The 23,663-nt window shown below is 41.3% G+C and overlaps 2 protein-coding genes across 5 annotated transcripts in view; both read left to right on the top strand.

The window, feature by feature from the left end:
• The first annotated feature begins 6,358 nt into the window (after nt 1-6,358).
• Nucleotides 6,359-14,279, top strand: relt (RELT TNF receptor). Its single transcript, XM_086125744.1, has 10 exons — nt 6,359-6,370; nt 6,850-6,942; nt 7,418-7,602; nt 7,748-7,806; nt 7,944-8,195; nt 11,031-11,099; nt 11,388-11,466; nt 11,752-12,129; nt 12,705-12,833; nt 13,044-14,279. The coding sequence occupies exons 1-10, from the start codon at nt 6,359-6,361 to the stop codon at nt 13,045-13,047; spliced, it is 1,260 nt and encodes a 419-aa protein (XP_085981870.1). The 3' UTR covers nt 13,048-14,279.
• A 1,016-nt stretch (nt 14,280-15,295) lies between these two features.
• The window catches only part of fchsd2 (FCH and double SH3 domains 2), a 34,363-nt gene continuing 25,995 nt past the window's right edge, over nt 15,296-23,663 (top strand). For 2 of the 4 annotated variants that reach the window (XM_086125217.1, XM_086125219.1), the window contains exons 1-3: nt 15,589-15,653; nt 19,752-19,849; nt 23,402-23,447. In XM_086125217.1, the coding sequence (XP_085981343.1) occupies nt 15,633-15,653; nt 19,752-19,849; nt 23,402-23,447 (165 nt within the window). In that variant the 5' untranslated portion in view covers nt 15,589-15,632. Of the gene's footprint in view, nt 15,654-19,751; nt 19,850-23,401; nt 23,448-23,663 lie in introns of all 4 variants that reach the window. The other 2 variants (XM_086125220.1, XM_086125218.1) reach the window with 2 other exon arrangements.

Raw genomic sequence — 23,663 nt, 5'->3', positions numbered from 1 at the left:
GCCACTGCGTTTCTCTCTTTTAGCCACCAATGTAAGACCAATAATCAGAATCACTGTCGAAACATGTCGAAAAGTATGTTGGGTTAATTTCCACCGAATCCGCCACTGATTTAATATCAGGAACAAAATAACTCTGTACCTTATGTATGTGGCAAAGCTTTTCCCTCATCCTGTCATACGTACAACTTGAAAGATTTATAGTAATGATGATTAGAATTTGCATCGCCATCACATGATGCACCATTTTACATGCCTAGTTCCTGGATAGACCTGAATTTTTACATTATGCTTAATTTCAGAGATTTTAATGAGCCGTTTAAAAAAAATCTTGCAAGTGTAAGACAATAAAAAATGAAAGCCATTTCGAATACTCAACAATGCGGAGAAGGAATGCGAGTACTACCACACTCTGGTCTATTACTCTCTACACAAGAAAGGGCTACAAGAATCACAACTAATTCTGTATATACAACTAGATTATTATTTAAACCTTTTTTAAAATTAATATTAGAATTTGGAAATAATACTCATTTAACTTAAGATACAGCACAATACGTCACCATAATTATCTCCATTATATCCTTCCACGATAGATTTAGGAATTACACTTGATCTTTTCAGATCCAAAGGGGCTACAGGTCAACCATTGGACTCCTCCTCGGCCACAATTTGTTGGAAAAATCACCGAGGGACACAAATTCACATCCGTTCCTAACATGGCGCCGTGTGTTAAAATTAAAACCGGGGTTCATTTTAGTAAATACAATAGATACAAAAATGGGAGCTCGGGTATTTATCAAACTTTAAAACATTGCTCCGTTTTCCCATCAACCCCTCGAAATGGGCCACTTGAAGCAAGCCCAAATGTACATACATTTCTTTTTAACTATCTACCAAATGACCAGGCAACATACAAATGTTCACATCTAATTTCAATACGCCTTTGTTACCAGTTTATTTTCGCAATATTTGAAGGAAGTTATTTTATCTCTGTCAGACGGTACAGCGGTTGCCCACGCTCTCGCGCGTCATCGCATGGATGTGACGTCTCGTGTTGTCTGACACAAGAGAGAGCAAAACCCCCGATCGAGAGCCAGGACCATAACCGGCGTCGTGCCTTTCTTTCATCCAGCCTAGTTTACCATATGTGGTCATCATGTTCTTGTCGGAACTCTGAATTTCAACCACTTTAATTGACCGCAACCGGTAAGTTTGACTACGTGTACACTCCTGGCGCTGGAAATGGATGAGTGCTGAGAGCTGAGTTTATTTCACGCTTCGGGTTGGGCTTTTTTACTTCCACCGCATGGATTTCACGCGGGGGAAGGAAATGCGTGTTTGGTTGCTTTTAATCCGAGAAAGACGTTTTAAGAGCTGTGAGTGTTCTGATTTGGCATTCAACGTACTAAGGCCACTAAAGGGGCATCTTTTCGAACTCCTTTCAGTTAACTTGTCGCCCCGGTGTGTTCACGTCCGTCTGTAAATCGTGGCTTGTAACGTACAACAGGCCGAGAAGAGATTTTTGCTTTTCTAAAATGTTGACGCACTGACTTGTTACTGATAGCCAATTTGATGTCACTCTCGGCGGAGTCATCCAGACTTGACTGCAAGGGTTGTGTGTTTACACTCGCCGCATTCGGGGTGCATCATTTTACATTGAATGGGTAACTGGCTTCTAACTGGACAAAAACAATCCAAATTGACTCTTTGAAGGCCTTTGACACGTCCCTTGTTTTGGATATTTATCCTATTGGGTGACATGTGACCTGTGGCTGTTACCAATCTTTTGACACTGGGGTGCACGTTTTAATATTGACTGGCGTGATCGTCTTGAAATGTCATTGTACCCTGCAGAGATTCAAGACAAAAAGCAAGAATCTTAAACTAATGTTCAACGTGTTTCACAGTATCAAGATAGAGGCAATCATGCTTTCTTTAAACATCACTTTTCACACATCAAATGCAACTCAGTGTTTTTCATGAATTAAAATCAACCCCTCAAACCACTTGTCGACACTTTTGAGTTGCCAAAATGCTCCACACATTTATTTCATCTGTCCAAAGGACACTCCCCAAGAAGCACTGTGATTTGTCAGGGTTGATTTTGCGTCTTGCCCGTTTCACTGCCTATCCAATTGTTATCACAATCATGTGTAGAAAAGAATAATGTACCAACTGTGAAACGTGGGACAGGCAAAATAAATTAAGGTCGATGCCATAAACTGTGCAGTCTAAATCCAGCCTTGGATTGGTCAGCTAATTACACTGGGAATGTAAACACAGATCATAAGCTGCAGTGTCAGTTGTTGGCAGAAGTGCTGAATTTTAATTTACTTTTATTTACATTTTTGTGTACCACAGGTAAGTAAAGTTCATCCTACTTTAAAAGTCCAAATACCGGTACATTAGCAAATCCCATCAAAATACGGGTTGTGTACTTCTGTGGTTTCATATCAAGTACTTGTCACCAACTTTCAGTTGGATGTACAAGGAAAGAAATTGGAAACTGTTAACTGTCTGCCAGCTGAACTTGCCATTGACAAAGAACAGCGCCGGTCTGGGTCAATCTCTTTGTGACAAGGCACAAGCGAATGATTGTGTGTCATGTATTATTGCAGAGGATACACTCAGTCCCTCGTGCTGGTGGTGATAGAGACATGAGCCTGTTTCAAAACAACTGCTGAGCAATGACAACGAGACCAACAAAGCATGAGATTGAACCTCGTTCCAGTTATTGCGTCTTCCCCTGCCCCCCTTAAAGTTATTCAATGTCACCGAACCACCTCATTTAGATCCAAATTTAAGTGTGGGTTGATTTTAGTTTGAAAAAAAAATAGAGAAGCTCTTTTCATTTTCGTAACGTAGCCTATAAAATGATTTCTCGCGGTCATGGAAAATATTTTTGCATTCTCTGTGTTCGAAAACCTTGCGGTGTTGGTCTGCATTGAAGAAACCGGCAAAAGAGAAAGCTGAAACTACTCAAATTTAGCCTACGAATTGTGTGCAAATGTTTCTGCGACGACCATGTGCGCTGAGCCTGCTGTTTGCAAGACATCAAAGCCAAGTGAAAGTTGAGAAAATGATACATTGTACATTTAAAGTAGCGCATACTTGGTTACATTGTTTTGGCTTTAGTTTCATAATGTGACCAAAACCATAGCTGGCCTTCATGTTTGCATAGTGCAAAGTAAAAGGCCAAATATTTCCATCAAGTCAAGCGCCCTTTCGAAAACATGTTTGCCTTCTTGCCAAGGGACTTGAATTCTCACCCATTTTATTTGCTTTGCCCACTTTTACAATCTGTACCATTCCCCTTTTTTCTGTTCATAAATCAAAATAATAGTACCTTCTGGTTTGCATTTCTTTAGCTTTCCCATAAGACTGACGCTGGAAAAAATGAGTCAGGCTTTCACTTCTTTAGCTAATTGGTTGGGTTGTGTTCCCGTTACTCGAATGATAATTCCCTCAATGTTGCATATTTGTTTAAAAATAGAAAGGTCCGTGCTGTTTCTTTAATGTGTACCCTGGAGTCACTTTTACTCATAAACCAAGAAATAAACAAGCTGTTTTTACAGCTTGTTTTATTTGCATTGTTTTATTTGCATTTAGGCATGCTGCATCACTGTGAGTACAAACTAAAATTGCCAATGAGTGTTTTCCATGAAAAACGGGAGTTGGCTTCCCCAAAAAACAAACAAAAAGTATTCAAAAACATAAATGGATATTGAAAATAAATCTGCGAATACGTAAATCCACAGTTGCCGAACTGTGAATATGAGGTTGCCCACACTATATGGTGCACTGCTCTTTACTGGAAGCTGTAAGCACACCCAACTAAGTGAGGCTGCTCTCATCACTTCTTTCTGTCGCTCCAAGCGGGTCAGTGAACTTGACCTCTTTGCGTTCCAAAGTAATACATTCTGATCTAACGGTGTGCAGGAGACCGGTGTACCATTCCACTGGAAAAAGTTGAACTAATGCCATGCCGGCAACCACAATCCCAGGAACAGTGAATGGTAGAGGACCCGATTGACATAAAGGGACCATGTGTGAATTGCTACGGTCAATAGAAACCGATACAGGAAATGGTTGGCAGGTGTCGACACCTCAATTAAGTATATGTAGTTTCAATACGGCTCGTGATTTGTTAAATATCACGGCTGACCAAAATTGGAATCATCCATGGCTCGTCCTAAAAATAAACATCCGCTCTCGTGAGGATAAAGCTGTTCAGATAATGCATGGTTCTTATGAAGATAATTTTACCCAGCTCAGGCTGGAAAAGGATCTCGACGATGCCAAAACCCATGTGCATTTTGTCAGGTTTAATCAGACATATAATGATAACATGCTCAAAGCACATTGTGACCTGACATCTGGTGTCGCTATTTTAAGGCAGCGCTGCATTTCTTCTGCCAGCGTAAATTGCAACAAGACCCCAGCGAGTGGAATTAATTCTGTAAATATTTCAAACTTCCACAGATTGTAATCCAAGGACTGAGCCACTTAGCAGTAATGTAGGGTGTTAATACCATTTTCCATGAATTTACTGCAGAGCCCCCAGCTATGTACAATGCATCCTGTACTTTGGAAGCTATTCATATTTCACCTACGGATTGTAACATGTATTAGAGATGTAGTAGAAAGAGAGAGAGAGAGAGTCCAGTCCTGACTAGTTTGTGGAAAAATAATAGCGCACTAGGTTTCAGATAATTATGGTTTTGCAAAATGGACAAAGGCCTTTTCAGGTGTTTTGATTGTGGGTGTTTTTCCATTCACATAAAATAACAACAGCATCACGGACAGTCACGTTTGTGTTAATGTGCCATTCATAGCGGCACTGTTGACCCTGCCTTTGGTGAGGCCTGTGCATCTGCGTATCTATTCATGGCACTTCACCAAATGATCAGGAGTTATGATAAGAGAACATCAGTGTTATAACGGTATAAAGTTCAGACAAAGACGAGCTACCTACACCATGTGAAATAAAGTATTGAGACAAATTTATTTTATAGGATTGACATAATCAGATGCAGCACCCCAGCCAATACGTTATGGACATTTCAATCAGTGTGTTTACATTGCGCGGGCAGGGAAGAGTGCTTGGGAGGGAGACACCTGACAATAATCGTCAGTGAATCTGCATTGTTGACAGTAATTGTGTTGACTCTAATTGAATCCCACTTGAAACATGAACCATAAAATTTACTTTTATGCCGATAGCATTAAATCAGCCGTGCAAACAGCAATGATGTGACATCATCTTTGGTAGACGCCGCCTCATTTCAGCAAAATATTTCTGCCTTCTCCTGCATCACTCCGCTGTTGTTGTAAGATCTTAAAAAAAAAGTTGAGCTCCTGTATGCTGGACAATATTTACTTCAATACTTATATTTCATAACATATTCAGCCATATCACCCATGTTCTTCAATGTGCCTGCGTGAGTTTTCTCCGGGTACTCCGGTTTCCTCCCACATTCCAAAAACATGCATGGCAGGTTGATGGAACACTTTAAATTGTCCCTAGGTGTGAGTGTGAGCGCGGATGGCTCTTTGTGGCCTGACAATTGGCTGGCAACCGGTTCAGGGCGTACCCCCGCCTACTGCCTGAAGACAGCTGGGATAGGCTCCAGCATGCCCCCGACCCTTGTGAGGATAAAGTGGATGAAAAAAATGAATGAATGGATAAATCCTCTATTGCAGAGTGACTGCTCTGCCATTTCTCAGAAAAAAGAAAAAAAACATTTGAGAAGTTGTGCTGTGGTCGCTCTGACAAGAAAGCGGTATTGAACACCAGTGTTGATGATTGATGATTCAAATATACATTTCTATAGTAGTATCTTAAATGTGTGTGTGTGTGTCTCAAGAAGTGTGTCATAGGTCAGACTGACAGGATAAAGCATCAGCAGGGTACATTTACATTTCCACTCAGCATTACACAAAGTGAGTCTCCCTTGTAGTCTCATCGTAGGTTGTTACATAAGCAAAGCTTCTTCACTGTTTTCCCAGCAAGTGTGTCATCTGTACGTCAAGGGTGAGTGTGCTATTCGCTCTTCTTGTGTTCTTTGCTTTCCTCAGTCATTTTGGCTTTCCTTGACTTCCTGTCATGATGCGTGGTGCAATTTCACATCCCCATTTTGATCATTGAGGTTCAGGAACGCCACTTGCAGCATTTAATTTGAGGCCAGGGCTTCATATGTGATCTTGTGAGGAATTTGAATATCAAGTGAGGATCAAGCGGTTCGGAAAATGGATGGATGGATGAAGTATAATTGTCTGGCATCAGATGCAATTCTGTGACTGGTCAGCACATTGAGATACATTCAAGTGACTCATTGGTGACTCTGCTCATTGGGGTATGCATGAGGAGGTGAGAGTGAGGAGTATTTTCCTTGCGAACTGTCCTGCTTGGACTTGCATTTCTTTTGCCACTTTAATGTAAATGAACTTTTGTCAGATTTTTTTTCAAAGCCCTCTGGTGGAAAGTCTATGTATAGTTACTGGCAAAATATACGTATGTGTGTGTGTGTGTGTGTGTGTGTGTGTGTGTGTGTGTGTGTTTATATATTATAGCCATTAAGACCAGGTGCCTGAGTCCATGTGAACATATTTTGTAAAATCTTCTTCTTCAGATCATATGTACATAGAAGAGTACATTGATAATAATAATTTACACCAAATCTGTTACAGATAGACTGTATGCAGGAATGATAGGCACGTGTTTGTGCTTGTGTGTGTGTGTGTATATGTGTGTGTGTGTGTATATATATATATATATATACACACGCACACACACACTTTTTTTTTTGGAAAAATATGCCATATGTTGTGTGGTTTTGTCGATTGCAGGTGTTTGGCTGTCATGGGACTTTAGCGGTGCAATGTCAGTGGGCAGAAGGGTGTGTGTGTCTCGAATGCTCTGCCGGCCAAGAGCCTTCTAAAGTGAGTCAGACCTCTTTGCGAAAAGAAAGGCTGGGAGAGAATTTACTCACATTGATTCCGAGGCAGCCGTTTCCATTAGCTGCATAACTGCTCAGTGTGGAAGGCACTTTGACTGTCTGGGCCTGACTAATTAATCAGCCCTTCAAACACTGGCCAAAATAAAAATGTTTAATAATTGTGACCCTTGTGAAAATTAAGGAGTGGATACACAACAACTTTACTTACATTTCTGTTTTGACATCAGTTTCTGAGCAAATTAATATTTAATTGGCACATGATTTTGTTTTCTTTTCCCAGATGATAAAAATTCAGATTGGCATCTAATCTTTTAATGTTAAATTACCGATAATCGCAAGACCTACTTTGAACAAGTTATTGTTTCAAATTAGGCTGACATAATCATATCATTTGAGCTCATGTATTTTGCACTATTATCGAGAGGCATTTTGTCACTTGCTGTTTTCTGTCTTACCAGCCTTGTGGGAAAATCCACAGTCGGGTAGAGGAGGTACGGTGTCGTTCCTGCCAGACGGGAACATTTTCAGACTCTTTTGACCCTGAGCTTTGTCGTCCACACTCCTCCTGCAAGCTCCGTGGGCAAAAACGTGTTACCCCCGGCACTGCAATCTCTGATGCTGTGTGTGGAGACTGTCTGCCTGGGTAATGACCCCAACCGAGTCTTTGTCTACATTTGTTTCAATGTGTTGTCTGTATGTGTATAATGAATGCGCTTTGTAGCTGTCAGCTTCTGTGGAATTTCTGTATGTGTGTATGTATGTATCTAATATTTCTTTATTTTTAACAGATTTAACTCCAAACCCAGTGTGGGAAAAAATACTTCAAAGAACACCCCCTGTGTAGAGAGTAAGCATGTTGTTTTTTTTCCCTTCTTAAATAAGTTCAGTACTGTGTTTTCCACACTAAAAGGCACATATACGGTATCTCAAAGGGCCAAGTTAAGACAAATGAAATCTTTTGTGTTAACAATCTCTCCCCTCCAGTGACGGTACACAACAGAAAAGTGCGCACAGTAGGGCAAGGCTTGTTAAGTGGCGCTGGAGGACCAGTCAATGACACGGTTGTACGCAGCGCTGAGAATACAGCCGAATATGCTGTGTTCGCCTTGGTGCCTATCTTTTGTGTGACGGGCCTGCTGGGTATCATGATTTGCAACTTGTTGAAGAAGAAAGGATGCCGCTGCAATGCCGAGAAGGATGGTCTTGATGCGGAGGCAGCGACACCGAACAGAGAAGGTGAGCGATGACTGGATAAAAAAAACAACAACACACTTTTTACCTTTCAAAGTGAATCCTTTGGATGCTCACTGAGCTGAAATCTCATACAAATATGCTTACATCTCACTTCGCATTACAAACGGTGAATTAAATGTTTTCTTCTTCACACTATCTAAATGCAAGTCATCCAAACCGTTCATTCTCTCGAGGCAATGAGACAGTTGCTGTCAGGAGCGGTGTGGACTCTTGATGTTTTTATACGAGATGCTGTTTCTAACTCAAGTGGCTGACTTGTGCCCGCTGGCTTCGGTCCCAATAGCACGGCAGCAACATGGAAAACAGGTAGTTGATGTGCACAAGTAAGCAGATTTACGAAGCTGAGCTGGCTTTTCTCTTTCAGCTGATGGCACAAGCCATGACAGCTGATGAGCCATACGTTTGTTTGTTGTTGTTGTTTTTTTTTTTTTTTTACGAGGACGTCAGAGGCAGAGCACAGCTGCTCTCGACAAATGTCTCCTCTTCATGCACATGCGACGCTGACTGCTCCTTTTAGACAACGTTGTCAGTCATGAAATATTGATTTAACTGTGATTTAATAAGCAAGACATTGATACTAAAGACATTCAAAAGTCTCACTCCCGCAGAAATATTGTTCCTGTTGGCTTTGTGCAGACAATCAGGATTCCTTGAAAGGAAAATAATCCCTCTCGACCATCTCCAACATCATCAAACTCTTAATTCCGGTAGTCAGCTACGGCTCTTAAATACGTTTAGATTTTAGTGTGTTGATGGAGGACCAACCAAACTGTTTGAGTTGCTCTCTTTCTCTAGTGAGAATCTTTTTGTGGAACATGGGCTCTCGCTGCACTAAATGGAAATGCCCCAATCCCGTTACCTCTTTCCTCTGTCCTGCTGCGCTCCTTCCAACAACACGTCAACCTCATGTGAACATGACACTCCATCCTTCGCTCGGCTCCTTTCCCAGCCAGATCAATAATTCAATTAGGTGCTCACCTCATGGTTCAGGTCTCCTCTTTCATGTCCTTCTCTTGGAAAGTGCTGCTCTATGCTGCATATGCTCTGGCAGCTTTGCGAGAGAGGAAATGGCGTCTGGAGCAACAAGTTCAAACGACTTGTTTTGCCTCTTCCTGCTCTCGTTTGTCATTATGTTACAATCCTTGGCACATTTGTTTATCTGTGCTCCTCGTTTATTGTAGGGTACATACAATTCCGACTCCAGCTCATCCGGTCTGTTATCAACTCCGGTCACTGGGGAAGGCCCATGAGGAGGACTCATAGCCAGGGCAAGCTCAGATTGTAAGAACCCAATTCCGATGCTACAGTGTTAAATATGACTTGAGGAGTAGTAGAAAAAGAAGGAAAAAACCTAATTGTTGGTGTTCTAGTATACTGTAGTATATTGAAATGGGAAAAACTTATTAGCACACTTAAACACATGACCTGCGTGGCCGGCCACATGTCTTAATAGAAGACTGACCTCAATGTTGCGGAACTGATGTTGTTCTTCTCACATGGCAACACTCATTGTGGACACGAAGCTGTTGCTGCGGCCTAACAACACTGAGGCAGACTTAAGAAATATATTGTCTTGACAGAACCAGACCACACTCCGATGGACACAAGTTGCCTAAAAGGATAGAAATGCCACTGATTGACAGAATTATATACAAGGCCTAATATACGAGGCCTGTCACAAAAAGTATGTGCGCACTCCGACACAGGTTGCCTACATGACAAATAGAAACGCACACAAATGAAGTCTCGCAGTCATATGCATTTTCAATTTTCTGTGCTCGGGGTACATTGCACAATACATGAAGTGACATTTGTCCTTTCACTGTTTACATGTCAAGACGTTCCTTGATATTCCTCTCCAACAACCTTTTCTGAAAATTGAAACACAATTTTAATTTTAATTCTCCTAAAAGGCCACACAGAGACACAACGTTTATTTACAGCCCTCTCCTCAAATAGATTGCTGAGCAAAGTATTTTCCATCCTGCACTCTCTCTATCACTCTCTTCTCAGCTGCTTTACTGGTTTTATGGGATGGTCAAGGGGTTGCCATGGAGTCACCCTTATCAGTCCCATTGTGTGCTGAGGCACAGTATCTGAGCAATGACATGCACGGTGTGAATGGGGCTCCAAACTCGCTGCCACTTACCCTTTGTATGAGTTGTGAATGACGTACCGGCCGGTACATTATTATCGTCTGTTAACCAAACGCATCTGTGGAATAGCGGTTGATTGGGCATACTTTGTAAATAACGGCTTTGTCACAGACAAGAAACTAACCGTACTTTATCCCAGAAGGAATCAAACTTAGAGTTTTCAATCAAATTGGAAGCATAGTTTCCATGCATTTACATTCTTTCAATACACGGTAAACAAAAAGTACTTTACCAACACTGAATACATGAACATATATCCATCCATCCCATTTTCTGAACCGCCTTATCCTCACAAGGGTCGCTGGGCGTGCTGGAGCCTATCCCAGCTGTCTTCGGGGCAGTAGGCGGGGCACACCGTGAACCGGTTGCCAGCCAATCGCAAGGCACACAGAACCGAACAACCATCCGCGCTCACACTCGCACATACGGACAATTTCGAGGGCTCAATCAGCCTGCCATGCGTGTCTTTGGAATGTGGGATCGAACCCACGACCTCTGCGCTGTGAGGTTGACGCGCTAACCACTGCACACCAGGCCGCCATGACCATTGTTTGTTCATTCCAATTTAAGGAGGAGACTGCCTGACTTTCTGACATAATAGTTTACGGCACTTTCACAGTAAGTGCTTATTAAAGGTTGTCTCCTCCTTTTCTCGCTCTAGGTAATAATTACGATGACCTAAATGAAGACACCATTGGCATTCTTGTTCGTCTCATTACTGAGAAAAAAGGTGGGTGATGTTCTTACTTCATCTCATGCACATGAACAGGATTAGTTCAATAAATTATTGAATTATAGGTCCTTTTTTTTTTCATTTTACACATCACTGTACTTGAGTATGTATTATTTCACTGTTGCAAGTTTTTCAACATTGAAATATTAAATATTGAGTGGAATTAAATAATATTATATATATATATACTGTATATATATATATATATATATATATATATATATATATATATAATGTGTGTGTGTGTATATGTTTGCACAAATATTTGAATTTGTTGGCTTTCAGAAAATGCTGCTGCATTAGAAGAACTACTGCAGGAGTATGAGAGCAAACAGATGGCCCTTAGCAAAGTTTCGTCAGTCAAGTAGGTCCACACTCACAAACTTACCAGACGCACTTACACATGTATTCATGCCGTTCATAATAAAGCACAAAAACAAGAGAAAATTGGTCTCTGCTTTGAGTTTGCCTGTGCGGCATGCTTGTTGTTGTGTTTCCGGTTTATTTTAGAGCAACGTAACATCCGGTGTGGTGCCGCATTAATCTTGCGGTAAAAAATGTAATCCCGTTAAAATTTATTTACATTAATGCCGATAATAACTATATACATCCTTCATTTGTCGTCTCCCCCCCCCCCCCCCCCCCCCAGGTTCCCGATGCTGCCTCTTTTGTCCTCATTCTGCTCCCTCCCCAGGCTTTGCCCCCATCAGTCGCACCTGCACACCATCTCTGGCCTCTCCGACTTGGGACCAAAGCATGGCTACCGTTGCTCCCGATGTGCCCAAAAGAAATGGCCCGCTGTACTCATACCCCCTCTGGATTCATTTAAAGATCCGCTTCGGCCTCCACAGACCTACATCTTACCCACTCTGAAAATATCCACGGAACAGAAGAAGGACCCCCTGCTGTCAGGAATGTGTGTTAACACTCAGTGTCCACAACCTGCCCTGACGAAAAATGTGCAGGAGACCGTGGAGAGCAATGAGAAACAGGAATGGACAGAGCTGAAAGTTCTGTCTGTGGGAAGGTGAGATTTGCTGCTACCATACAATGCATATCTAATCATTTCTTTACACAACATCTGAGTTGTTTCATGGAATTTGCAAGACTCGAGTTGAATTTCAACATGGGTACAGACCTTTCCCTGGCATGAACATTCTTTACCAGATGCACAATATTGTTAGTGTTCACTTTACATCTGTTCAATTAGAAAGGCAAGTTACCATAAATCTACATGGTACTGTATACAGTGTTCCCTCACTTTTCCTCGGTGATACTAGCCCTTCCCGCAATAGGTACATTTCCGCAATAGGATTTCCTCTCCTAGGCCGTTATGAACACCCACTCGACTCAACTGTATTTATAGAGCACTCTAAAATAAAAATTTCTCTCTTAAAAAATAAAACTAAAAATCTACATTTCTTGACTGGTCTGACTTCGAAGAAAAATAGCAAGAAGGCATGCAAAATTCACGAGTAGAACTGCAATAGATGAGGATACAGTCACAAATGAAAATATGTGATAGTGAATCTGCAATAATAACCGCACTGCAAAGTTGCGAGGGAATTCTCTACTCTAAAAATATATTTTTTTTCTGAACAGATTTCAAGTGGCTCAGATCCCTGAATACAAACCAGTCATAGAGGAAACAAGGGGACCATCCCAGGACCAACGTAAATCCATTTTTGGTGGGATTCAGTTTTCTTCCCCTTCATTAGCGGGCCTCATGAGGTATGACAGCAGATTGTCACCTTGATCCCCTTGTTTGTACTTTGTGTTCTCAACCAGTGCTTATAAAATGAGTGTCTGGAAAAAAATGTTTGTGAACAAAGCATACAGCTGATCAATATTACGCATGTGAACGTTTCATCAAGGCCCATACTTGGAAAAGTGAGATTTAAAAAATAATCTCCAACTCTCATGATAATGACCCTGTTTCAGGTGACTCAAGAAGCTGTATGATTATACTACCTCTGACAAGGACAACCCCTACGGCAGGCCTGCAGCGAGATACCAACATCAAACCACTGGGCCCAACCATGCTGTAAGAGGTTGTTCATGCCGAACAAAATGAAACCTAAAAGAATGAACAGCATGCAGTTAATCCAAAGGTAACTTGTGGATGAGCACTGAGTTGGAGCAGAGAGCTTTATACTGTAGTATTGGATTAGCAGCTGTCATTGCTCGGCACTTTAGGGCAGGTGAGAGGAAGAATACACCCCAGTGTTTGAACATTCATAACAAAAGACACATAGGCTGTCTTTCTTTCCTGTGTGAAGGACAAACCCGATAGTCAAAAGAAAACATCCAATCCAAGGTGGGTGTATAAAGTGAGGTAAACATTCAACCAGGTAGAGTATAACATGATCCCAAAGTATGAATGAGGTTTTCATCACGATGATCATATGACAGGTTCAAACTACATGTATATTACAATAGCAGTAAGGAAATAAAGAAAGAGAAAATAAAATGTTCTATTCAAGTGCAGTAATATAGCTTCTATTGCTTCACTGGTATCTGGCTGTTTAGATATGAATAGAAAGTATGTATTTCATAATAGGCTAATTTGTTTTATTGAGGCATTAAGCAGAAGTGAAGACAATGTAAAAGTAGTCACATCAGTCAGTTTTAAATAATTGTACATGTGACTATATAACTTGGAAGACAGCAAAAGTATTTTCCTCATTTCATATGTCTTACAATTAATTGCTCATGCAATCAAATGTCAATGGTCGTGTCAAATCAAGACAAAAAAAACTGCAGCAGTGTTTGATCAACTTGATCAACATTAAAACAAAAAGACGAAACCTGAACTCTAACTTGACTTTTGAAATAAATATGTACATATATTTGCAAAGAAAATGGTTTGTTAACTTATTTCCACTCATAACTTATTTTCATTTCTTTAATTAAAAGACCTCATGCATGTACTGTATATTTATGAAATGGTTGCTGAGGGTTTAGTGGTTTTAATTGACATATTCCTGAATATTAAGTAATGTACTTCTTATATTTATAGCACTTTTAATGCCGTCACCACCTTGTTACAAACACATTTAAATGACGGAATATGATCATTCTTTTCATCTGTCAAGTGTTGCTGGGTTTAGAAAATGCATTCAATGTCTTTTTTGTAAATGTGTTTCTACTGTTGAAATAAAAGGAGGGAATTTTGAATGTCGTTTTGCCTTTTTTAAAATGTTTTTTTCAAGTTAATGTGGGTCTTACATAGTATGCCAATTAATGCATGTCGTGAAAGGTATTTGAACTACAGTACTTTGCGCGCATCATTGCGTCATCATTGTTAAGTCTCATGGTCTGAACCCAACGGTTTTAGTGGTTAACCTCGATCGCCATCTAGCGGTAAACTACGAGGCCTGTTTGAATCAGGCCCTGGAGCTGGACAGCCAGCCAATCCTAGGGCACACATACAGACGAACAACCATCCACACCTACACTCACACCTAGGGACAATTTAGAGTGTTCCATGAACCTGCCATGCATGTTTTTGGAATGTGGGAGGAAACCGGAGTGCCCGGAGACAACCCACGCAGGCACGCAGGCACGGGGAGAACATGCAAACTCCTCGCAGGAAGGCCGGAGCCGGTAACTCCACACTCTGAGGCCGACGCGTTAACCAGTCTCCCAACTGTGCCGCCTTTCATTAATTGTGATTTTTTTTTTTACTCTTCTAAATTGTGCTCTCGGGTTAAGGAAGAAGCGAGAATCCACGTATAAGTGATCATAACTGAAATGTATTTGGAAAATTGGGGTAGTTTTTTATTTTCTTTGTATCCGCCCCCAAAACCTGACGTAAAATTTTGAAAGCGGCTCATCGATTCTTCTGCGCTCCACTGCGTTCCCTTGTTGCTATGCAGCTCTGCCTCTGCAGCACAGTCAAGCTTGAGCTGCCGTGAGCAGGATGTCCTCGAGCGAGCTGGGACAAATGTGGACAAATAAATCGGAAACAGAAACGTGTTCTCTGACTGCTGTGAAAGCCAAGCAAAAATCAAAAGGCGGGGAATTAATAACCAGGGAAAAGTAAATTAATAAAAATACACGTCTCTCTTCTGCGCCTCATTTCCCATCTTTACCAAACACCGGATGCTTTACCGTATGTCACCACTCGGGGGAGCCATTGCCTTTGGCAGCTAAAGGGGTTCCCCGTTATTATCCACCTTTCCTCCTGTCTGCCTTTTTCCGCTCCCCTCCCTAGTTCAGCTCAGCTCAGATAAGTTCAGTCGGTACTGTACTCTCCAGTCATCCAGCAGTGGCAGCAAGCAACACACAAGTGCTCACACACTCTCCTCGCAGCGCAGCTTCATTTTCGCCTTCGTAGAAACCAGCACGCTTGCCATCAATCATGGCCGCCGGAGTACAAATCTAACTCCCCGTCTTTCCTCCCTGTCGCGTGGACGGGAGGATTACTGTCATTTTTTATGCTCGTTTGGGGAAGAAATATTTTCCGATTTCTTTTTTTGGATACTATACATTTCACAGGGGAAATACCATTCATGTCAATACTCCAAAATGCAGCCCCCGCCGAGGAAGGTGAGTGATTGTCACAGCCCGTTTTTGATGTTTTTTTTTTGTATCCTCACCGAGACAATGACGAATCGAAAACAATGTACAGTAATAACACCATCAATAGTCCAGATAATCGCAAACAACGCGTCACGTTCGAAAAAGCGGGCACGTTGCAGAAAGGGCAATTTTTGCTTGCTGGCAACAGCGGCGTGTTTTCGCTCAGAAACGCTAACCTGAATGACATGATGGTGATGCTGATGTATCAGCCGTCAAGCAACACTACATGGGCTCATACGTCGTCTGAGTAATACACAACAAGCCACGTTACAATGTACATGTGACACATTGTTTTTAACCCCCCCCCCCCCCCCCACCGCAACCGCACATAACGTGACAATATGAAATGTAATTAATAGCTTTCATATTTGCCATTTTCATAACGTTAGCAAGAACATAATCTGATGCTAGCTAGCAATGTCTCCATCAGTATGGGATGTGGTCAGCTGCTGTATACAGTACTATACAGTGACTGCAGCACTGGCTCAACACATTTGTGTGATGCTTGTTGTCTTGAGAGCAAGACCTTCAGTATGTCCAGGGTCACACACACACACACACACACACACACACACACACACACACACACACACACACACACACACACACACACACACACACACACACACACGTACATATGTATGCTCACAACTGTTGTATTGATTCATAAAGGGATGCTGAGAGCACTGCTAAGTCCCTTTTATGATCGGTAGTGTGTGTGTGTGTGTGTTGTCCTGAAGTAGCTGTATGAGAGGCAATTACCTTGGTGTGAACCAGTGCAGTGTCCTTTTAATTACCACATATTTCCCATGTGCCACTTGTGCTTTGGGTTGCTTCCTTCCTTTGAATGTGTCATGTCACGTCTGTAAAACACATCACCGTTGAGGCATTACACCGTAAACAATCAAATGTACCTTAGTGATTACAATATCGATTGTCCACTGCCTTTTTCAGGTAGTCGCAATTTTAGTTATCCGTGTGGAAATGATTTGGTTGGGGGATAATATATTGTCAACCGTGGCTGACGGATTCATTCCACCACTGCATCCGTCTGTTAGACATGACAGTACTGTTGCCCTGCAGGAGCCATGCAGCCACTTCAGTGTCTCATTGATGTCTCAGCACACACAGTATGTTTACAGTGAGCAAGCCTCATTCACACATAAAAGATGACTCATATACATAAATATATGCACCTCATGAGGTCCATCCATTCATTTTCTAAAGCATTTATTCCGTTCAAGGTTGCAGTGAGCGGGAATTCATCCCAGCTGATCACAATCATATCGAGACAGACGACCATTCACACTGCCATATCTATTTGTGTACTTGGAAAAAATGGGGAGACGGCAGACAATCACTGTCATATGTCATGCAGTCAGTAGAACTGCACTGCAATGCAATGTTTGTGTTCCCTCAATGTTTCCCTTCTTGTTATTGGCACCTGAATATCACTATAAAAATGTACCTTCTGTAAATTTGCTTGATAGTCTGCAGTGATGTAGAATTGTGCTGATTCATTTTGAGAAGTGTTTTTCTGTTTTTAAAATTCAGACTCTTATGTTGCTAAATAAGGCAACCACTCTAATGGCTCTCATACACGTGTGCAGGTAACCTTGTAGCAATGTGTAGTCTGGAAGTAATCCTGGTTCAATACTCATCTTTGACTATTGTGAAGTGAAACTGAAGCCCCATGAGAAATTAAAAGGGACCAATCCTCGTGCATGATATATTTAAACTGCTCCAAGTGTATGTTTGAGTTTTGAGGAAGAAGAGTAAATGTCATTTAATGTAACACGAATCCGCTGAGAAATGCACTATAGCCATATTTTACTTGTGTTAATACAGTCACACACTTTTTTTTTCTCCCTGTTTCAGATCCCGAGTACGTCACACACTAGCTTTTGGTAGAATGTTTAAAAACGTTTCGCAAATCTGACTGGTCAAATCCCCGAATGCTCTTCAGAATGTTTCAGACAATGTCAGGAAAAGTACACCCGACAAATGAAAAAAAAAAAGGAAGTTTCCCCGAGACAAACAAATATTGCTCTTTAGCAGAGACCCTTTAAGAATGAAATGTGTGTGAGTATCACTTTTTCTTTTGACTTTTTTTTGGACACAGACAAAAGAGCAACCTCAACAAGGGGTGAGAGGAAAGAAAGACAAGAAGTGAGCTGACTGACATTGAAAGCAGTGAGACTCTTTTGTGCAGTGCTTCCCAACCACTAGTCTGCGCAGATATAGTCCCCTACCACAGGCTATTTTTAAATTTTATTTTATTGTATTCTATTTATTTATTTATTTGTTTGTTTGTTTATTTTAGCGAAGCATATATGTCCCAATCGGGAATGCAGGTTATCGAGTGGGAACATATGTCAGTAGCCCCCCGCCCCCCAGTTGAACCGGCCTCTGGAAGAAAAAATGTATCTCTCTCTCTCTCTCTGTCTCACTCCCCCCCCCCCCCCCTCATTATCACTTGCTCACCTGCCATTTTCCATAGCAAGCTCGCAGCCTCCCTTCAGCCACGCTTCCCATTTCTGTCTCTGCCACCACTCACCCTTCCTCTTCTCCATAGCTTCCTGCGCTTGTGTGTGTGTGTGTGTGTGTGTGTGTGTGTGTGTGTGTGGCTAAAATTCTGATGTATCTGTGCTTGCTTGTTTTGTCCAGAAGACTCAGGATTTTGTCCGCTGTTAATGCAGTGAACAGCCGACGGAATTCACCAGACAATACACAATGACCTTCACAGTGACTCCCTGGTTATTGACAGGGGTGTGTGTGTGTGTGTGTGTGTTTCTGTAAAACTTCTGCTGCATGCAACCAGTTCCCTCCTGTGTATCCATAACTGAGAAAAATAACTTATTATGTATGATACAATTGTGTTTTCTATACAAATTACAATTTTGTATTCTATACAAATTACAGACACAATAACTGATTGTTTGAGAAAGTTGGCCAATCGTGTGGTATAGTTGTTGCTTAATCATGCCGTGAGGTGCTTGAGTGCACTACTTGGCTGGAATCAGGAAATGCACTTTTGATCCAGCCTGTCCGCTGTCCAGTGCAGGGGTGTCAAACGTGTGTTCTTCACAGGCCACATTGGCATGGTTGCCCTGAGGGGGCCAGTTAATACTATTCGACGGGGTGTAATTGTATTTCCAAGATCACGGTTCGGCTAGTATCTTGGTTTTAACGTCACATCTGGTACAGTTACAGTACTGAACATGGTCAAAAGCAAACAGCTTGTGCTTTGTGGTACGAGTAATAGATTTCAAGAAAATAAAATGAAACATCAACAGCTTCCATATTTTCTTTTGAGGAAAGTATTTCATCCCTAGTTTGTCTTCTTTTAGGAGTGAAAACAGTTTAGAATAGCCAGAATTACAGTTTTATACTATAAAATCACCAATGGCATTTGTTATTTTGTTGTCTCCATTTAAAGAACGAGGGTTAGAGAGTTGTTTGATATAATGTTGCCCATAACATCACGAAAATTCAACCCTCCCAAAAATCTTCTCTGCTCCTCCACTAGTCTAAACATGACATTCTGATTATTATCGTATTTGTGGAATATCAGTTAATCAGCAAAATCCACCCCGTTTTAGAAACCATTTTCCCACTTGCTGTCAACTGAAAATGACATCACAATTACTCAGGCTCAAGTAACAACCAATCATGGCTCAGCTTCAGAAAACAGGTGAGCCGTTGGACAAAAAACATTGAAAATGCGTTATGTAGCACAACTATGACAAAGGAGAACAATTAAAATTGTATATCCCGGCAAGAATGGGACAGAATTCCACCTATAAAGCTTCAATAATTAGTGCCCACAGTTCTTAATTGAGTGTTGTTCCCCATCTCTGGTCAAATAATATTGTCCAATGGAGGCACAAATAAGAGTTCATCTTAAACCCTTATTTCCACGCTCTAAAGTATTTTTGTCTATGTATTTACATTCTTGACATTTTCAGAATTGATTGCTGTGATAAGCAGAAAGCAAGAGTCGTCTCGCAGCTCGCAGGCAGATGAAATGAAATGACTTGTTCATGTGTATTTTCTCCCCTCTAGGTTAAAGTAACACAGGAACTGAAGAACACGCACACAGACCAGTTAACGAGACTGCACTTTAAAAATCAGACTGAATGCGACCTGCTTGAAGACATGAGGTATTGAACCGTCTTCTCTCTCATTTGCAAATGTCGAACAATTGCCAGATGATTTTAATCTCTTCATAACGTACACCGTAATCAGCCTTTGGAATCTTTTTTTATTTCGTTATTTATATTTATAGGACCAAAAGGTCAGGAAAATGATGAAGGAATTTCCTGCTGCCCTCTTCCTGTTCCCGGAATGTGTTTCTTTTCTTTTCTTCTTTTTTTCATGCCAAGTCCCTCGTGTCACCCACCCCCTTGTCTTCGGTTTAATTTTGTCGCATTTGCTCTGACAATCTCTTCTGGTCTCTCTCCTTTTTTCCCCCTTTTTTTGGGGGGGGGTGCAACGGGATGAAGCTCACATCCCTTCACATGGTCTCATTTTCATTTTATGACCAATCTAATCATCAATCTCAATACAGGACAAACTCTCTCTCTCTCTCTCTCTCTCTCTCTCTCTCTGTCTCTGTCTGTCTCTGGTTTGCATTCCTCTTCTTTTGTTCAATTTCTTACATTGTTTCACACATGCTAAACATAGACACAGGCAAGTTGTAAATATGGTTGAAAGAATATTAGAGGGTGAATCAAAATATCATGGTTGAAAACAAAAACAAGGATGATACTTTTTTTTTTTTAAAACAGTCTTTCCGATTGCCTCTAAAGATAAAAATTTTCCAGGAGAAAGAAGAATATTGTCAACAGTAGTAGAATTAGTCAGAAAATCACCACTTCAGTGTGACAAACAGTCTTTTGTATTCTGGTTAAATGGCAGCCCGGTCCAAATAACAACACACAATGCTGGAAGTCTACCATTTTCTGGTGTTTACTATTATGGATTTGTCTTTGTTCATTTGCGGGTTACGCACTGTCATATTGCTCTCCTGTTACATTATTCACATAGAGCACGTAGTGATGCAGATATGGCCTCCATGGGCCGTCATAAAAAGAGGTCAGTTTAGACCTGACTAACTAATTCAAACTGCTTCATGGCAGGCTAAATTGAACAGTTACAGTACCAGTACTACAGCAGTACATTTTGCGCTGGCACCCTGATGTAAGAAAAGAGTAAAGTGGAACATTGGAGGTTGACCACTATCTGTTTTGGGACATTGTATTTTGTGCGCGCGCCCCCCCCCCCCCGAGTCAGCTGGCATAGACTCACCCGTGACCCGAATGAGGCCAAGTGGATCGAAAATGGATGAATGGATTGATTTTGAAACAGTTTTTCTCACTGGATTGCGATTGGCTGGCAACCAGTTCAGGGTGTACCCCGCTCACTGCCCGAAGACAGCTGGGATACGTTCCAGCACGCCCAGGACCCTCGTGAGGATGCGCGGCTGAGATAACGGGTGGATTTTCTCATTCAAAATGATGTAAATATCTTCATTAAGGGCTTACATCCATGTTATCTTCCAAAGAATCCGTGCACTTTTATATTATTATTGTCATTATACAATATAATACATCTTTATTGATCTTGCACTTTCACAATAGTTGCACCTGTAACAAAGCGCTTTACAGAACATTTGACATAAAATAACAATAACGCGACAGGACATATAACCAAAAGGTAGGCAATGATACAATCAAAACAATGACTACAAATGCCTTGTTGTTTGAAGTGGTCATAGATGAAAGAGGAGAGAATCAAAGTCTCCTTTCACCGGTGGATCAGAGACGTTCCGATCACAGTGCACATGACCTTGCACACGGCAAAGTGGCATTTCACTTGTGGAGTACACTTAATTCCGCACTCACACTCGATGATCCATACGGTGTACAATTACCCAATGTCTGGAATGTACTCGTGTACAAGTGGTCCCCCCCCCCCCCCCCTTGTTTGTTACAATGTTCGCTGAACTCTCTGCCAATTATTCGACATTTCTCTCAATGCCAATTCAAGTATAAAAGGAATCATGAAGTCATATTCGCAGCGTGACAATTCAGAATGAACCCGTGCAGCGGGCTTTTTCTGTGGCGCGACAGTTTAGTGGTGTAGTATGGAAAATGGATAGAGGATGTACTTCCTAGTTTCCTGACGCCACAAACATTTGGTCGATGAAAATGATTGGGATATCAGCGAATGTCCGCTGTAGTGCCGCAGTACAATTACTGCATTCTCACAGTTATTGAGGTATGGACATGATTACCCCCCCCAAAAAAGTGCTTTGAGATTATTGGTGGAAAGCCAACAATTGGATTGTCAAATCAAAAGCTGCACGGTGATGCAAATATTGGGGTGACAGGGTTTTATTTGGAAAACTGAGAAACAAGCCCCACAGCTATGAGCATCTGCTGTTTGTCTCCAAGCAAATGACAAAAGGTCCACTTTCATGTTGCACTCAATCTTATTTTACTGAGCGATTTGAAGAAATTTGCAAAATGGGAAGGGTGAATATAAGATTAGAAAACCTTTATTAGTCTCACAATGGAGAAATTCCCAATTCACAGCAGCAAAGTTATGAAAGGAAGAAGTAGAACAACAAAATATAGGAGCTGCTGGAAAGGCAGCCACTCTCGCGGCGCCATTTTGAAGTCAAAATAACAAAAACAACACAACACATAGGACACAGACAGTCGTGCAATCTTCGCCACTTTTCTGCATACACTTTGTTGTCTGAAGCAGTTTATGCGCTAAGATTTCATTTCTGCTGTTGGGCTACTCACTTTCTTCTGAGATGTACTGTTGAGAAAGGTTCATATTCAAATTTAAATAACAGCAGTGCCTCGGACCCACTGTAACCACATTGACCTCTGCAAACAGCCAACCAGTCTGAATGAATTTCATACATCCATGAAAGACCTACCTGGCTTTCGCTGCTGAATAACCTTCAATCATCACACCAGTGAAACATAATCAAACACATGCCATGTCTGCACAAAAGCCTACGCTGGATTTCAACTCTTAAATCCAAAAAGCTGCTCTGAGGTTATTTACCCTAATTAATCCACAGGCTGGATTTAATCAGCATCGACTCACAGAACACACATACTTATACACACACACACACACACACACACACACGCGCGCACACACACACACACACACACACACACGCACGAACGAACGCACTGTCATGAAGATAATGTGAAAGAAAAAAATACAAGGGCAGACAGATCAATAGACAGATAGTTAGAATGAAAGCTATTTAATCCTGTGGGAGACAGCACATTTTACATGGAAAAGGCGGAATCAAAGAAAAAGAGAGAGTGAGCATGACGATTAGTTGGTGGACACCGGCAGTCAACTTGGTGTCCTCAATCCAACTACTAAATCCCCGATACTCTTATATCTGCCTTAGTACACTCGCGCGCACACGCACGCACGTAAGCACACACAGCATTTAACACTAAAATACACATGAAAAGGGAAAAAAAAATCGACCATTCTATAATTTACATTTATAAAATCTATACCACAAAATGCTTCCTTAAGGTTTTTTTTTAAATGGAATTCAGAGTGGCTTGCTGACAAATTTTCTGATATACGTGACTGTATGTAAGTTATGTTTCACTATTTTAATGACTATGTTTACATATGCGTGTTGATTTTTTTTCTATTTACAGGGGCTACAGTCTGAAGAAGGGACAGCTTGAGAGGGACTATGCACTGGTATGTTTTACTGCACGGAAGAAATCACGAGTAAAGTCGCCATTTGGAATCTCAAGGTTCTTGATGGAGTGGGAAATACATTTAAAATGCTGTTGTCTCAGGCACCCAGATCTCCCCCCCCAAAAATATTAAAACAACAAAATATGGCTGCACAAATGTCAGCACAAATGATCAGACCAATATCAGAGGATTAACTTGTGTCCCTCTTCTCTGTGG

Source organism: Hippocampus guttulatus, chromosome 12 (genome assembly GCF_054856545.1).
Source record: "Hippocampus guttulatus isolate MCC_2025c chromosome 12, RoL_Hgut_1.0, whole genome shotgun sequence".
Taxonomy (NCBI): domain Eukaryota; kingdom Metazoa; phylum Chordata; class Actinopteri; order Syngnathiformes; family Syngnathidae; genus Hippocampus; species Hippocampus guttulatus.
This window is presented reverse-complemented; position numbering and strand designations above follow the sequence as displayed.